Source organism: Borostomias antarcticus, assembly GCF_949987555.1.
Source record: "Borostomias antarcticus genome assembly, chromosome: 16".
In the NCBI taxonomy this organism is placed as follows: Eukaryota; Metazoa; Chordata; class Actinopteri; order Stomiiformes; family Stomiidae; genus Borostomias; species Borostomias antarcticus.
Genome location: NC_140249.1, coordinates 20,576,903 through 20,594,852, shown reverse-complemented (window position 1 = coordinate 20,594,852; position 17,950 = coordinate 20,576,903). Strand labels below are relative to the sequence as shown.

Here is a 17,950-nt window from a genome sequence, read left to right as displayed (position 1 = left end):
TGAGTTCCAGTCCATTTTCTCAGATTTAGAGTTTCAACATATTCAATATCAGATCTTTTCAGATTTTCAAAGATTTATCAGAGATGTTCTATGCTCTATGCAATGCTCGGCTAGCTATTAATTCAAATAGCCTATACAATTATGCTCAATGCTCAGGCATGCTCGATGTTGACTATAAAATAAATTAATGGATTGGCAGATTTTTGGACAGCAAAAATTTACCAAATCAATATAAAATCAGAAGAAGATAAATGCAGTTTCACCACTGTTGTGATAGCCTACAATTCATAACACATGGCCATTACAGTAACATGGTGCCCTATTGTTTCCACTAGTGAGTGGTCATTTAAAACTCACAACACACCCACAACACATAGCTAGTAACAACATAAGACAGACTAAAAACTGTGGCTACATTACTTACAGTATGTGGCTAGCTATTGCCAAGCTAATGTTAGCTGATGTTAACATGTAGCTGCTGTAGTTAGCTAGCAAACTACAAACAGTACAACACTGACTTACCCCCATCAATAGTCTAGAGGTCTATGATCTGGGTGTGTCTGACCACAAGGTGGTCTCAATGGCCTTGACATTTCTACTGCCTTCCACTAGACCTACACAACAAATGTCTTTCCGAAACCGGAAACGCCTAAATCCAACCGCCATGACCACAGACCTCCAACGCATCACCTGCCCAGCTTCTGCAGCAATGGATGAACTAATGGAGCACTACAATACATCCCTGAGTAGTGTTGTTGACCTTCATGCCCCTGTAAAGACACGTGAGGTTAACTTTGAATGCTCTGCCCCCTGGTTCACACAGGAACTACAGAAAATGAAAACAGCTGGCCGTGTCCTGGAACACCAATTCAGACAGTCTGGGCTCACTGTTCACAAGCTGGCTTTCCGTGAACATCAAAGGGCTCACTCACAAGTCCCTGAAAGATGCTCGCTCACAATTCTACTCCAACCTAATCAATAAAAACTCTGGGAACTCTAAGCAGCTTTTCTCCACCATAAATCCCCTTCTGAAGCCACAATCATCTTCCCCCTCTGGAGCTCCAGAGGAGCGATGCAACAGCTTCATTGACTTTTTTTTAGATCCAAAGTCAACAACATCCGCTCTCTGATGCCCAGCCCCTCCCCTCTGTCTTCCCCTGCCTCCAACCCCTCAACTTGCCATCTTTTCACTAGGGTTCAGCAGAGCCACATTGAGGAAACCCTCAGAGGAATGAAATCGTCCACCTGCACCCTGGACCCAATTCCAACTGCTCTGCTCAAGTCGAATCATCACCCAGGCCGTTAACCTTTCCGTTCAAACTGGCCATGTCCCACCTGCTCTCAAAGTTGCTGTTATCCGCACCATCCTCAAGAAGCCCACCCTGGACCCGGAAGTTCTCACTAACTACAAGCCTAATTCAAACCTCCCCTTTCTGTCCAAGGTACTTGAGAAAGTAATTGCCTCTCAGCCCCAGGACCACCTCAAACGCAACAATTTGTTTGAAAAATGTCAGTCAGGCTTTCACTCAGCTCACAGCACCGAAACAGCTCTGCTCTGGGTGACGAATGACCTACTGATGACAGCTGACGCAGGATCTCCGTGACCTGACAGTGGCATTTGACACTGTGGATCATACCATCCTCTTGGAGCGCCTCCACAACACCGTTGAACTCTCAGACTGTGCACTGCAGTGGTTCCAGTCCTACCTTTCAGGCAGGGCTGAATATGTCTCTCTGGGAGGATGCAGGTCCAGGTTGCTCCCTGTCACCTGTGGGTGTTCCGCAGGGCTCGGTTCTCGGCCCCATCCTCTTCATCACTTATATGCTCCCCATCGGTTGTGTCATCAGCAGACATGGGATGTCCTTCCACTGTAATGCTGATGACACACAACTCTACATCAAGACTGCCCCAAACCCCTCTGCAGCCCTGTCATCCTTCACCACCTGTCTTGAGGAGATAAAGGCATGGATGAACAGAAACGTACTCCAGTTGAATAGCAACAAAACTGAGGCACTTCTCATTGGCACCCTACACCAGATTCAGTCTTCACCCATATCCCAACTCACCTTTGACGGCCGGGTCATCCCCCTCTCTCCCTCAGTCACAAACCTGGGGATTCAGTTTGACCTCCACCTGACCTTCAACGACCATATACAACACCTGTGCAAGACCTCGTTCTATCACCTCCGAAACATCTCCAAACTTCGTCCCACTCTAACCCTGCCAGATGCAGAGAAGCTCGTCCATGCCTTTATCTCCACAAGGCTGGATTACTGCAACGGGCTCTTCATCAGGATTTCAGGGAAGAGCATCCAGAAGCTGCAATACATCCAGAATAGCACTTCCAGGGTCCGTATGAGAGTCTGTAAATATGAGCACATTCTACATGCACTTCACTGACTCCCTGTCTCATCCAGGATCAATTACAAAATCCTGCTGCTCACCCACAAATGCATCCTGTTTTTTTCCCATACACAGTTTTAACTTAAAAATAGCTCAAAGAAAAAGACTATTGTTGCAACTAATAACATTTCATAGGGTCATTATTGTTATTGCTGAAGGAATCAATCAATAATCAATATTTGTGGGCAGTAGTGATGTGTCATTCAGGATAACAAAATATTGTGATACAGACAAACACAACAGTACAGTAACAGAACAGAACAGTACAACAAATGTTGTACACATGACACATCGAAAATGTATTCAAAATAAAATAATGTACTTTTTTCTGGGTGGTTATTTTTCTGCCAGTCTATGCATGGATATAGAAATTTACATACAATTAAATTTTTCGAAAAAACAATCAGTGTTATACCGAATGGCTTTTTACAAGGGTACATTTATATGAATCAGAATAAAAATGAATTATTGGCTTCATTCTTGAATATAACTAATATATTGTAAGAGCATAGGTGACACTAATAATAGAACATAAAAAATAATTTTAGGGAAGTGAAATTTCAGTTTTAATTTTTTGTTACTTTGAAAACCTTATGTCATTGACCCATATGCAGTGTGTGTGCAGAGTGTAGTGTGATGTATGTGCAATGTTTTATATATATAGTACAATGTGTGTGCCGTTATGATATGTGGTACAATCAGCGGTCGTGGGGAAGAAGCTGTTTTTGTGGCAAGAGGTCTTGGCACTGATGGACTGAAATCTTTTGCCGGAGGGGAGTGATGCAAAGAGACTGTGATCGGGGTGGGAGGGGTTGGACACAATCTGGCCCATTTCAGAGCTCTGGAGGCATGCAGGTCCTGTAGGGATAGCAGTTTACAACCAATCACCTTCTCGGTGGAAAATGGACTGAACTGAAGCGCTTTACAATGGCCTGTCATTCATTCATTCACACACACACACATTCACACACCAATGGTGGCAGCTGCCATGCAAGGCGCTAGCCTGCTCATTGGAAGCAGTTTGGGGTTCGACATGTGGACAGGAGGAGCTGGGATGCAAACCGCCAACCCTACAATCATTGGATTGTTGGAATATTGGAGTTGGTCCTCCTGAGCTACAGCGGCACATAGGCTAACCTAACCTATCAAAGAGATCAATATTAATTTCGAAACAATAACTTCAGGCTTCAGCTATAGCTAGCCATAGCCAGCTAAATAATGTAGCAGCCTGCTACCACTTCGTTTAGATACTGTATCTTTATAATCAATAATATTGCACAGCCATTTTATTCTTATCATTAAAGAGATATAAACTGTGCGCCCTGCTGCTGGTAACATAGGGTACTCATTGCATGCAAAAACACATAGCAAAAATGATATTAAGTTTAGGGCAATGCCTCTACCTTAGCTAGTAGTAGAGTTAGCTAACCATGTTTAGTAATTTGTTTTGAGAGCTGGCCAGTTGATATGTCACACAGTCAAGAAGACAACTGCAGTTCGGCTACATCTCAGATGTCGTTAGACTTTGTCCAATTTTGTCAGTTGGCCTGAGAATCTTGGAACTCAAGATTCCAAAGATCTGCAGCCAACTGAGATGAGATGAGTCCAGATGCTCTGATCATCTGTGTGGCTCCCGCTTTAGATCCTTCTCTGAGATCACAGGAATAGGCCAGACCTTTGATCCAGAGATACCCCGATTAAATTACAAACCACCACACTGAAAAATCGGAATATGCCTGCTATATTATTGCAAAGTTTCTCAAATAGATACTCTGATACTCTGTGATATCGTTATACAGTACTTTGTTCTAAAGTGTCTGCTCTATTCTCTGTGTGTATGTGTGTGTGTGTGTGTGTGTGTGTGTGTGTATGTGGGTAAACTGTTCGTTATTTAGAGTGAGGGGTCACTGGAGGATTTTAAAGTGCTCTGATATAAAAAGGTGTGACCTTCCCTCTGACAGAAATATATTTTTCCTTGACCGTCTCCAGGCGATTGAAAAAAGGTTTCCCCACCAAATAATGATGAATACTGTACCTGTAAAACTGAATGACTGACTAAATTATGTCCCATTGTTTCTATTGATGAGTTTGCGTTTGAACTGTACCATTATCACACATCACATCAGATGTTAGCCAGCTAAGTCAGTACTACTTGGGTAAAAGTCTTAAAGTAACTGTACATGTACATGTCTTAAAACTCTTAAGGTAAATGTACTGAAGTATTACAACAAGTAAAGGTATCCAGCGTAAGAACCATAAATCCAAAAGGCAAGATTATTTACCAGAATATGGTATCATTTTATAAGAATGGTAATTAATTTTCTCTGTCTAACAACAGATTGTCAACCTTTTTTTTTTTTTTTTTTTTTTTTTTAAATAACAGCCTACAGTACATTTAATGCGGTATGATGAATCCTTAACTCCCAGAAAAGAAAGCATTTATTTTAGATACTGTACAGCCAAGGTTATTCGTTGTCATCATTTTGAGGAGGATCAGCAGGTAAGATCAGTGGCAGAAAGAATCCCAACATTGTTTTAGTCATTTGGAGCATTTCTTGGCAAAGTGTGCTGCTGGGTGGGTAAATGATTCTGTGGAGGGGGTTTATGAACCCTGGATTTGATATTATCTAATGTAGCCTAGTGGATAAAAATGCACAATGTAGGCTATAGCCAGTATGAACTTTTATTACAACTACATGACATGACCACACTCCTCGAGATACCAGTCAAAATCCAACCTAGCTCGCCCCAGAACCCTCCTGTTCTCATTTGCATAATTGACTCAACTAATGCACAACCAATCAGGTTTCACCACAGTCTCTGAGGTTGCTTTCATGATTCTTTTTTATGGTTTGATTTTGTAGCTATACAGTTTGGCCAGGAATGAGAAAAATACACTAGCAGTATTGTGTGTGTGTGTGTAAATTTGATCGATTAAAATTTGTATGACCCTCCCCTGTTTTCCTCCAGTGACCCCCTCCCATACATAAGCATTATCTCTAGAATGTGTAATTTAAGTTCCTGTCGTAAGCCTATGAGTGACCTTTGGCTTTGTGTATTGCAGGAGCGGATGCACTTTGAGAGTTTGGGCCAGCACCTGGGCAAGCTGGGAGAAGAGGCCAAGATGGGTCACCGGGTCATAGATCTGACCAGGCCAGAAGATATGGATGGTGAGTTCACTTGTCTCACTTTTCTTCTCTACATCTGCTTTCCCTTTGCTGTTTCCATGAATTTAAACTGAACTTAATAGAATTTTGTTGTGTGTATGTGTGTGCGTGTCATGTTTATGTGTATGAGACTCAAAAGAGACAAGATGAAAAATGAGAGCAAGGATAACTAGATAGAGAGAAGAGGAGAGGTTACAGAGGTTAGGTTTGAAGTAAAAGTGGTCCCATCTTGCCTAGACCAAATGACACCAGTGACCCTGAACTTTGGGGCCCCCTTATGAGAATGGTGGCGCCACTTATGGGGCCCTCTACAGTAACAGTCTCTGTGGGGGGAGACAGAATGAACCAGTCAGCCTACACACCCAGGTACTGTATTCACAAGACACAAATATTTATTGTATCCCTCGCAATGCTTCAGGAGAGAACACTCTTACCCGCTAAACAAAGTCTACATGTTCTCCGAATGGCTTCTTCGAGATTCAAGTGAGCTGGCCTTTTCTACAGGATTTGAGGCTCAAAGGTCCCATTTTCAGCCCCCTCCCCACCCTTTCCCCCCCATCCTCTAGTAATGTTTGCATCTCGGACAATTCCGCCCAGCGCAAGTATGCAAACAGAAGCAGGCGCTGAAAAGAGAGACACCGCCTCATCTTCATTTTTACTCGAGCCCAAAACCCACCTGTTTCCCATAAACCCCTCCACTGTTTACAGGCGGAGGAGGATTGGGGAGCGTTCATCACGGTTTAGTTTAGAATCTCTCGGCGTAAACACGGGGGGGTGTAAACGGATATGGTTATCTGGAAAATCAGAGCGGGTCAACCGTGCTGCAGAGGGAGAGAGGCTCGTCTTCGGCTCCGCGACCCCCGGTTGTGGCTCCGCAGCTGGGGGTCCGACTGAGCATGCTTCTCTCCCTCTGCTTCTCCAACTGGGCCTCTCCTCAGAAAGTGGTGCCTATATAGGAGCTTACAGGGGGGAACACGCTACCATGTTGTCCAGAATGAATATACCTTTGTCATGTCTTTTTTGCATCTTCTCATCACCCCCCCCCCCCCCTTGATGAAGGCATTATCACAGTTTGGTGCAAATTATTGAGGGAGAGAGAGAGAGAAAGGGAGAGATAAAGAGAGAGAGAGTGTAGCGTTTTTCTTTAATTTCCAACCTCTACTTGTCTAGCGTGTTAATATTGAATTGCAATGTCCTCTTCTTGCCACAGGGAGCGCTAGCACCACCGAGGCGCGTGTCTTCCGGGAGGCTAGGGGGCGGAACAGCAACGAGCCCCACATCAAGCGGCCAATGAACGCCTTCATGGTGTGGGCCAAGGACGAGAGGAGGAAGATCCTGCAGACCTTCCCCGACATGCACAACTCCAACATCAGCAAGATCCTGGGTAAGAAGGATGACAGTTCCCTCCTAGATGTTGTCATGGGTCACTTTCACCTCCTCATCCAATTGGTCGTTTCAGCTCACAATAGGATTTCTCATTTCTCACTCCACATCTCCACATCTGGTCCAACTCCACCATGGAACATAAGGCCCTGTGGTGCAGCTCTGCTATAGGTCATAGTGCTCTGTGATGCAGCTCCACCGTGGAACCCATCACCCCCCCCCCCCCACCACCAAAAGACAGTATATATTTTTGTTGGGGATGTTGGAGAGCGTAACTAGAAGTTTAGAAGGGTATGTGTGAGTGTTTCAGTGCTGGTCTTTCTACACAAGGAGCTCTGCTGTAAGTCCCTGACTAGGGTGATGGATGTGTTCAGTTTAAAAGCGCTGCTGTTGATACTAATGTGCCTGACACAGATACCCATTCACACAACGCTAAGCGTTAGGGCTGTACATAGGCAAGCAACGTTCAAGGACTCTTCTGTCTGTAACACAGGAGTCCAATATGCTCACGGACTGCTGAATGTATATGAAATGCCTCGTTGCAATGAGTAGGAACTGTTTTTCAGGTGGGGGGACTAGCTTACTAGCTTGAGTCTGGTTTACAGATAGAGCTTTGTGCAGACTTAGACAGAAAAGTTATTTTTCAGTGTTGAATCGCTGCTCCGTTTTTGGTTTCCAGTAAACAGCACCCAGTTAGGGCTAATGATTTTTACAGACAAATTGAACATCCAAATTCAAGAAGTCTTTGAGCATTAATTTATTATTTTGAGTATTAAATCAGCTCTGTCTTATATAAAACATAATGACCAAGTCGTAGGCTAAGGAGAGAAACAAAATGTTTAGAGTTATATATGAAGGATACAAACTGTCCGGATATTTACTGAACATTTGTTTGCGGTGATACCAGGAAACGCCAGACCTGAGAGAGAACAGGGGAGGATGAAGTGTGTCTGTGTTTGTCTGTGTGTGTTTGTGTGTGTGTGTGTATGTGTGTGTGTGTGTGTGTGTGTGTGTGTGTGTGGTGTGTTTCATGTCGCATACAGATACAATAACACAGCTGCAGTGAAACATGCATCCACACTGTTTCCTGAACTAAAAGAAGTGCATTTGATAAACCTCAGTAAACAGACAGCTAGTCTCGGAGTCGTCCGTGTGTACAGTACAGCCGTCTGTCAGAAGGCTACACAGATGTGCGGCATGCCTGTGGTAACGGCTCCATCCACTTGTTCCGTCGGCTTGGTCCTTCAGTGAGGAAAATAATGAGTACACAATGTATCATTCTTCTAGAGCCAAGACTCAAGTGTGATGGACTTCTTTTTCAAACAACCTTGATACAGTACCTAACCATATTCACATTTCCAGTCCAAAATGTATCTCCAAACTAGAGTTTTCCCAGAATATGAGCAGTCCAATTAATGTAAAACAGCTCGCTGAATTCCTGATTTTAAATCAAATAATTTGAAATACACAACACCACACACCACCCTGCAAAAACACCTTAATGCATGCCTTAAATGGTGGTCTTTCATGTTTCCTTTCCTCAACAACTGCTAACTCGTTCCAGGCTCTCGCTGGAAGTCCATGACCAACCAGGAGAAGCAGCCGTACTACGAGGAGCAGGCTCATCTGAGCAAGATCCACCTGGAGAAGTACCCCAACTACAAGTACAAGCCCCGCCCCAAGAGGACCTGCATCATCGATGGGAAGAAGCTCCGCATCGGCGAGTACAAGCAGATGATGCGCTCGCGACGGCAGGAGATGAGGCAGTTCTTTAGTGTGGGGTAAGAGAGAAAGAGAGAGAGAAAGAGAGAGAGAGAGACAGACAGAGCCGACTGATCGCATGGAAGGTTCTAGGTTTTTCGTGGATAGTAAAGGACTGGCTTCCTGGAAACAGATCAAGGTCTAGATTCTCCATTGAAAGGGCTTCTAAGTTCTATACTTAATCTCCGACTAATGACATCTCCTGGTTTGGTGGATACACAGTGGTGTATCAACAACCAGAGTTTAAGGTTTTTGATGTCCTTTCAGTCTTGGGCACTATCAAGTTTAAGTTATCACATCTCGTGCACGACACGATTATCAAATTGTCAATTGATTTAAACTAAGCTGTGACCATCTCTCCCAGGAAGGAGTTTTTAACTGACTAACCGGCACCAGAAGTGTCATCCAACGAAAATGTAACTCTAATAACTGCAGCGGTCTCCTTAACGTACTGTAGGAGCTGCCCTGCCTCTCCTTTCAAATCTATCGGCAGTCCAGTGGCAAAAAGAGCCAACAATTCAGTGGCATCATCTTAATAGGAAACAGCCGTGGACTTGTTTAAAGTCATCACAGTGGGCCACGTTTAAATGGATTTACCAGGGGTGCGGCTTTCAATGGGGAGCGATTTTTAATAGTTGTCATTTATTAAATTAGGACAATGGTCGGGAGCTTGCGGGCGGAAGAAATTGGACACAGACGTTTCTAGCGGGATCTGAAGCGTAAGCAGATGTTTGAGAGGGGAAGAGAGAAAGGGAGGGAGAGCTAGGGGCGGGGGAGGAGGGGGGTCATTGGTAGCTAGACGTCACAGGCTTAAGTCCCGCCATTTACTGTGTGTGGTCAAGTAGAAGAAAAACCCTGCAAATCGCCACATCTGGACTTTCAATCACAACTTTAATCATATAACTGGGGTTGCCAGTTGAGCTATAACCAATTTCTTCACTCGGCACCGTGTAATGAAAACGGGAGTCGTTTTTAAGCACCTAATGTGAAAATGGGTCTGTCAGAAGAAGTTGTGCAGTAATTGTTTTGGGGGGAGGGGGCAGAAAAACTCTTAGGTGAGGAAACTGATGGCAATTTTCTTGGTTTATGTGCTTCATTTGAGGAGCCAGAGGGCTTGCTTGAGTGATGTGCATTTACCTCCATTCCACCCATATCTTAAGAGGTTATTTAGGTGACGTTGACAGGGCTACCGAGCACTGGCAGGGGCTGTGTTTAGGCATGCCCGAAGATGAGAACATGCCAGACGTTCAGCTTATTATTAAGTCGTTTTGGAATAAATTCTCTGCTCGCATCATCCTATGTACTGTATAATGAATTTTGCTGTCTATCGCTAATCCATCTCTTTCTTTTTGTCTCTCCCTCTTCAATATTTTTGTTCCATCTCTCTTTCCCTCCCTGTCTGTTCCTGTTCTTTCTCTCCCTCAATTTCTTTCTTTCCCTGCCTCCCTCCTTCTCCTCTCTCTCTCTCTCTCTCTCTCTCTCTCTTTCTCTCACAGCCCCCAGCCACAGCTCCCCATCGGCAACAACGCCAGCGGCATCTACCAAGGTGCCATCGCCATGCCGACGGTCACGCCTTCGCCACACCTGACGTCCGACTGTTCCAGTGCGTCGGCCAGTCCCGAGCCGGCCGTCCCCGTCATCCAGAGCACCTTCAGCATCAAGCCAGAGGTGGGCGCCATGAAGCCCAGTGAGCCCGTCAACGGCGAGGACGAGATGGACATGTACGAGGAATTTGAGGACGAGCCCAAATCAGACTTCAGCAGCGACCACGAGACGCGGGAGGCTGTCAGTGCCAACTGAGTGCGCTCAGAAACCTCTCTCTTTTTTTCTTTTTTTTAGCATAACAATACGACCGAGACTGAGTTTGCTCAGGACATCTTTTTTCAACACATGAGAACTGAGCGTGCTATGAACTAGCCCCGGGACATGGATGCGTGGAGGTGCTGGGTGACTGGACATGTTCAGATTGATCTGGGTGGGATGATATGAACTGAGCGCGCCCAGAGAGCTCTGAACAGCATCCGACAGACTGCTCATGCTCCCAACAGCCTGACAGAGGAGAAGTACTGGTACCGAGCAGCAAAGAGGGCAAAAGCAAGCCCTCCCAGACAACCTCCATATATCTGACTGACAGTGAGCATGCTTTCCAACCTGACAATCTGACAAAGACAACAGCAAGTGACAATAGAGTGGAGGAGGAAGAGAACGAATATGAGAATGAGTAGGACAACCAAGTGAGCGACAAACACATTTTAGTTGTGTGGTTTTTAAGGAGCCTGCATGGATTTGAGGCATCAGGAATTGGTCTTCAACAGCTATCGGTCTTAAATGTTTCTTATGAGTGTGATGAAGTTTTTATTATTATTATGTATTTCCTTTTGTGGGTTTGTTTTTATTATTTTTTTCAGAGCAGACCTATTTTCTGACAGGTTCCACTGCCTGTAAAACCTTGGACTGTCAGAACTTGAAATTTGAAAGTTAATATAAATTCTAGCTCTCGTAGTCTTACCTTTCTTTTCTTAAAAGTACAGTTCATCTACTCCTTTCTCGACAAAATGCTTACAATATGTTAGATTACTGTTATTGATGGGGTGTATGGGCCCTGCTCAGGTATGTTGTGCCAGCTTGTGAATGTGTTTTTGATTTCATTCGATCGAGTGGTAGGATTTTATTCAGACTGACATCGTAACAAGGAGAGGCAAATCCTTCTATCATATTATTATTATTATTATTATTATTATTATTATTATTATTATATTGTACAGTTTTACTTCAAATGTGCCAAACCTACATTTCCATCAATCTGACATATTGTAGTCTTAATTTTTAAATACTGCAAAAAAGTCTTATACAATCATTTTTATTTTTATTTTGAATATCTGACGAGTACTTGTTAGGAAACTGCTGGCCCCCTACTGTCCCGGCCCGTAGCTGGAGCTCAGGGTGAACAGTGGAGCTTCAGTGCTCAGCATAGTCTGATCCAGTTATCTCTGGCGCCCCCTCTGGTGATAAGTCATATTTGTAGAACACCTCACTCTGATGCTTCGCCCCAGTGTTCCACAATGCTGTAGAAGTGTGTTCTTGATCACTTCCTTTCTCTGGTTGAGTGCACATGTGCACATATTTTGAAAAAGGGTGGGGAAATAGGACGCAGAGAGAGAACGTTGTGGTCAAAACAATCAAATCAGCTTTTTTTTGGTACTGTGCACTTGACTATACTGATTTTCAGCTTGAGCAGCTGGTTTGAAAAATATTATCTTAATAATTGGCTGGGTTTTGTGTAGAGATTATGAATATAACAAATTCAAACGCAAATGTTTATCTAGAGTCAGTCCATCTTAACTGAAATGAACAGTCTTAAAGTGTAACTTTGAGTCAGCTTTTTGAGTGAACTCACTGGGAGAATCACACTAATGAATGCTTGGGACACTTTAGTATAGGTCAGCTTTGGTTTCCTTTACTGTATTGTACCTTGTTACACAGGGTAAACAAATACATTTACAAATCAAGTTTACAATTCAGCAATTCTCTCAGCAGCACATTCAAAGGAAATAAAATAGGTACGCTAGAAAAAAAATCATGATCAATATTACCTCTAGTATTTCAACAAGGTACATTTTTCTGCAACCCATGTATATTTTGAAACTGATATTTCAAGTAAATGATAGATCACTTCCTTTGTGAAGTCGTACCCATACAAGATTTCATACACATCACTGTTTTGAAAATATTTCCATTTTAACACCTAGGTTTTAGGTGATTTAGGGTTACTCTGTTTGCTGGATGATGTGTTTTTGATTTTGTATGTCCTCCTGACCATGTCGAACAAACATTTAGTTGTTAGAGGAAGATTTTCTTGTTGGGACTGAAGTTTTATTTTGTTAGCATCACAGGGAAATGAGAGGACTGTTCTCATGCATAGACCTTGTTTAAATGAGATGACGGTTCTCATAGACCTTGTTTAAAGTGTTATTCGCATCATAAGCACTGGATATGAATGGTATTTTTTTTTCAGTACTGCCTAATGTGAAGTTGTTAAGTGAACGACCATACAAATTATGATGATCAAAAATCACCAGTTTGGACTCATATAAGGAGGCCTCGCATTTACCAAGGTTGAGTAAATTTCCAGTTCAGAAACATTTTTTGTTATTTAAGCAGACTCTTTGTTGTAGCACCAGTACTGCCTGAAGGGTCAGGGTCAGGTCCCTGAGGCTGCAGACATTCAGCGGTGACCTACAGTACAGATGCAGAAACCATTTTCCTGGTCACACACACGTTTGTGTTGAATATTGTATTTGAAATTCAATTGTGCGTTTTAACATTTCGTTGTATTTATTAGCCAGTGTTGGCTCTAAAAGTATCAGTACAACTTGGTGAGACAAGACAATCAGAAAAATAAAGACTGAGATTTCCTTACAAATATACCCTTTCATTATTGACTCATTACATTTGTATAACCTCTCCGGGAAACGCAATGACTTTAAAGGAGTAGTAAAGGGAAAATGCATGTTTAGCCCTGTTTTAAGGTTACTTATGATCATATACAATGGTTCATATCAAAACGTTGAGAAAACTAGCACTTTTGAGAAAGTCTGATAATTGCTCTACCACTGTTTTGGTTATACAATGGATGTGGGTGGGCATCTTGAAAACTCTTTCAAAAACATGTTAAACTCTCGATTTCAAAGACAAGAAACACATCCATTGTATGACCAAAACGGTGGTAGAGCAATTATCAGACTTTCTCAAAAGTGCTAGTTTTCTCAACGTTTTGATCTGAACCATTGTATATGATCATAAGTAACCTTAAAACAGGGCTAAACATGCATTTTCCCTTTACTACTCCTTAAATTAAAAACAAGCTACGTCAAACATGGCATGTAGCTTGGGAGGTAAAGTGACGGCTGGGAAGTACCCGGTTCGATCCCAGCTCCCAGCATTGTGCTGAAGTGTCCTTGGGCAAGACACTGAACCCCCAAAATCATGGTGGCGCAGTACTACTGTTGTCTCACAGCAAGAAGGTCTCCGGGCCTTTCTGTTGCGGAATTAGCATTTTCTCCTCGTGTTTGCAAGGGTTTCGTCCTGTAAAACCCAATGTGGAAAAACATGCAGAAGAACAGATGCTCTTCAGTCCGGTCCCTGACCAAGACCTGGACTGAGCACTTGGACTTGGTCCCCGGGCGCATTGGACAATGGCTGCCCACTGTTCCTGGACAGCTTGGATGGAACAAATACAGGGAACAATTTCCACTGGCAACGCCTGAAAAATTGCATGTGTGTGTCACTGTGTGCAAAGTGTGTCATGTGGCCGAATAAAGACACCCCTCTCGGGTCCTGTCATTTTTAAAATTCTGAAATCCAGTGGCATCGATTTACCTGGAGCAGATTATTCGTTTTGATCCAGTACAAGAAAATATTTCAATGCATCCTGGAAAATAATGGCCATGCAAAGGATGGACATTCTTAATCTTGTTACAGGTCACATCAAAGGTTTAAACTTGTTTAATGATTCAATTTCTGTACGTTTTTTTTGCCCCTAAGAATTGAACTGCTCTATGTGGTGCATGACTCCATAAAGTATGTACTTCATAAAGTGGTTTATTTTTCTATCTTCTAATATATTCTCTAATTGTGAGGGAGGCAGCAATGTTTTCTCTCATATTTTTGGGAGGTCAATTACAGTAAATATGGTAAATTGTGTCACTGCTTCAATATACAGTAAGATCCAATAAGCGTATACTCTGTGTGTGTGTGTGTGTGTGAGCGTGTGCTTCTGTGTGTGTGAGTGTGTGTGTGTATGTGTGTGTGTGTGTGTGAGAGAGAGAGAGAGAGCGTGTGCGTCTGTGTGTGTGTGTGTGTGTGAGGTAACGGCACACATTCTCTGTGTACTGTGGTGTGTGTGCGCGGCGCCGCTGCTTGCTGCATCATGCAGTCTCTGCCTTTAGCGGGAGACGGAAAACTCTGCCATATGCAGCCACATAATAAATCTTATTGTAACTCCCAAATTGACTGTAGCGTCACACTATGAGGGGCGCCGGGAAGTTTGTCACACTGCTGTGTGTGTGTGTGTGTGTGTGTGTGTGTGTGTGTGTGTGTGTGTGTGTGTGTGTGTGTGTGTGTTTGTGCGTGTGCGTGTGTGGCTCTTGGGAGGCATGTTTGAAATCCTACTTGTTCCTTTGCCATTGTAATCGCATTTAGTCATAATGATTTACATCTCCCTTTCCTTTTTTATATGATTATTTTACAGGATGTACATTTTGCTGTTTGCCAGATGAATAGAAAAGGATCATCTGCACAGATTGCATAGCATTTCCTGTGTGTGTGTGTGTGAGTGCAGGAGTAGTGAGTAGATTTTCTATGCACGAGTGTTTTGAACTGGTGTGTTCACCATGCAAGGAATGATTACTAAGGGCTTTAGTGCAGTGTTTGGATTGCCTGTATCAATGTTAGCATTGAGTGGTGGGTGTTTGGCCTGCAGTATAATTAATATGAATGCATTACTCTGCTTCCACAATGGCATCTCCTGTGATGGTTCTACAGTCAGGGAGTCGTTCTTTAGGGCCACATCGCTGCCGAGTGTTGGAGAACATGGTCTAACCCAGAGCTGAGTGGGATTTCCGCAGTGTGATCGGTGGGTAAGAGTGCTGCCTTGTCCTGAACAGCCCACGTCTCCCTCTCATCTAGAGTCTAGACATTGTTTATTATACTTAGACAGAAACTGCAATTCAGAAACATTTAATAGTGGCTTTAAATAGCACTATGGTACAGAAAAGGAACACTACCACACTGAAAAATGAGTGCCCTATACTGTACTGTTGGTCCCTGTGAGAAATATTGAACCCACTAAAAAACCCTTTTAGGTTCCTAGCAGATTCTTATGGTATTGGTGAATAGATTCTAGTCATAAACTTTGTTGTCCCCCACCTGATGAATTCGGAGAAAAGGCTATTAAAATGGGCTCTGTCCGTTCGTTCATCCTACGAAATGTACCAGAGCCCACCACTGGGGGTACTAGCCACAGTTCATTTTTCCCATTGCCGAAACTTACACACAAAAAACTATACTTTGTGTGTCAGTAAAAGTACAGACCATTCAACTCAGGGGCCAATGATCTGAATGACTCCCCTCACTTCCAGGCCAGCACGGCCAACGACAACTTGGTGGAGCCCGAGAATGGCTGAGCATAAATGGAGAAAAGGCAAACTCCCGGGGGACCCTACTAACATCTTATCTCTTCTTTTCACTTGTTCATCCTCCTTACCTGTGGATAAAGCTGCTTTCTTCCCCTCTAAAATTCTAACCTCTGCTTCTAATCCTAAAACCTCTAATTAAAATTTAAACCATCTCTTCAATCCTCCAGCCCCCAGCCCCTCCCCCAAACTCTTCCCTTCTCCCGGACGATTTCACCAACTTATTTAACAAGAAGGTTAACGTTTCAGACCCTTTCCCTCAGCCACCGGTCAACGCTCCATTCACCAACCACACCTGTCCACCTTCCTCCTCTCTACCCTCCCCATCCCTTCTCTCTCCGCTCTCCCTCCCCTCTCCACATCCCACCTTTCCCTACCTTCCTCCCCTCTCCAGTCCTCAACCTTGTTATATCTAGCTGCACTATAATGTGCTCCCTTGACCCTGTCCCCTCCTCTCTCCTTTGCTCCCCTTCCTAACACACCTCATCAACACTTATCATATCATATATCATGCTTTCCCTCTTCCCTCAGGACCAATAACACAGTCTCCAGTTCTATTTCGTGGAGCTCTGTAAGCTCCTATTGGCTTGAGAACCCCTAGCCAGCTACATTGACTGAAGAAAAACATCATACACGCATCTGTGTCCAACTAGGTCCGGTGCTCCCGCCATCTGGTGAAGAAGAAGATAGCTCTGAGGCTGATGAAGACTTAACCTCAGAAGCCCCAGATGCGAGCAGTTCGTCTTCCAGTGGACCTGGACCTGGGTCCTACGACCGCGACCTCCCGAAGCTGCAGGAGAGAGCAGCGCATCATCCTGACGTTTCGCTCACAGAGGCTGTGGATGTGGCAGGGCTGCCTCTCTGGAGCTCCGTCTGCTACGGGGCGTCCTCCAAGCCTACAACTCGTCTCCTCCCGGCAATGCCTGACCTGACCTGGAGACATTCGTAGAGGCGGGTTGAGGCCAGCCTGCTGCACTCAGAGCTCCGCTACGTCACTTCGTGAGAGCTACAAGAGTGGCCGGCTGAAGTGAAGTGATGATAATCACCGCCGTCCTCGTGCCCGGCTCCTACGCATCATCCATGCCCGATCCCAAGGACAAGACCACTCTGTCCTTGGCCGAGAAGAGCTACACGCCGGCAACGCAAGTTGTGGCTGCCACCTCGTCCATTGCCATGCTAGCCATCTACATCGGCCAGCTGGCTAAGGAGTCCGGCCCCTCTTCCCTGGAAGCAGAGCGGAGAGCAGAGATGGCCGAAGCCTCAGGGGCCGTCGCCCAGCTTGTGAGAATCTCCGCCTCCTGCCTAGGTGGAGTGATGGCCACTTCTGTCGTCCAGCAACATTATCTGTGGCTAATGTTAACCGGCCTGTGTGAGGAGAACAAGGGCGTCCTTCTCAACTCACCAAATCTGGGTTGTTTGGTCTGCTGTGGCTAACATCCTGGAGCAATATTGTAGCCAGGAGCTGGACCGGCTCCTCCTCGCTCGTCACCTCGCCGCCCCGGGGAGGCACAGTGTACTCGTGTGTCCTTGTGCCTTGGCTGCTGCTGTCCCGACCGCGAGCAGGCGTTGGCAATGGAACAAACCAAAACAACCAGCTGTGGTGTCTCACCCCACCGCGGCACGTCGCCTGGCTCTTCCGGCGTATGGCACTCCCACCACCACCTCTCCCTACCCAGCCAGTTCAGAGTGCTCAGCTCGGCCCGGTCCCCACTGGAGCACCAGCTGCCCGTCCACAGCCTTGGGGGAAGAAAAGATGCACCTTCTGATGGTGCGCCGAGGTGCGTGACCTTTGCCTTGCCCACCATGCTCTTTTAAGAGCGCTGGTGGGAATGTTTCCGTGGTGGGCGACAATAAAAATACAGATGATTGTTATTTTGGTTTTCCTGTGCCTGTCTATGGTAATGTACAGTTCGCATCTCGTGTAGCTTAGCTATAGCTTAGCTAACAAACAGCAGAGCCGTGTTGTAGCTCCTTTGCATAGAGAAAGGGGGTGTGGGGGGTATGCTTGTAAGTACGACACGGCTCAGCCGCTCAGAGCTCCG

At 44.7% G+C, this 17,950-nt stretch overlaps 1 protein-coding gene across 1 annotated transcript in view; it reads left to right on the top strand.

The window, feature by feature from the left end:
- The window catches only part of LOC311319766 (transcription factor SOX-6-like), a gene marked incomplete at its 5' end in the record, with an annotated part of 39,687 nt that extends 26,600 nt beyond the window's left edge, over positions 1-13,087 (top strand). Inside the window, 4 exons of the mRNA XM_084451370.1 lie at positions 5,469-5,574; positions 6,782-6,955; positions 8,519-8,735; positions 10,212-13,087. Of these exons, the coding sequence (XP_084307496.1) occupies positions 5,469-5,574; positions 6,782-6,955; positions 8,519-8,735; positions 10,212-10,515 (801 nt within the window). The 3' untranslated portion in view covers positions 10,516-13,087. The remainder of the gene's footprint in view (positions 1-5,468; positions 5,575-6,781; positions 6,956-8,518; positions 8,736-10,211) is intronic.
- Positions 13,088-17,950: the final 4,863 nt, after the last annotated feature.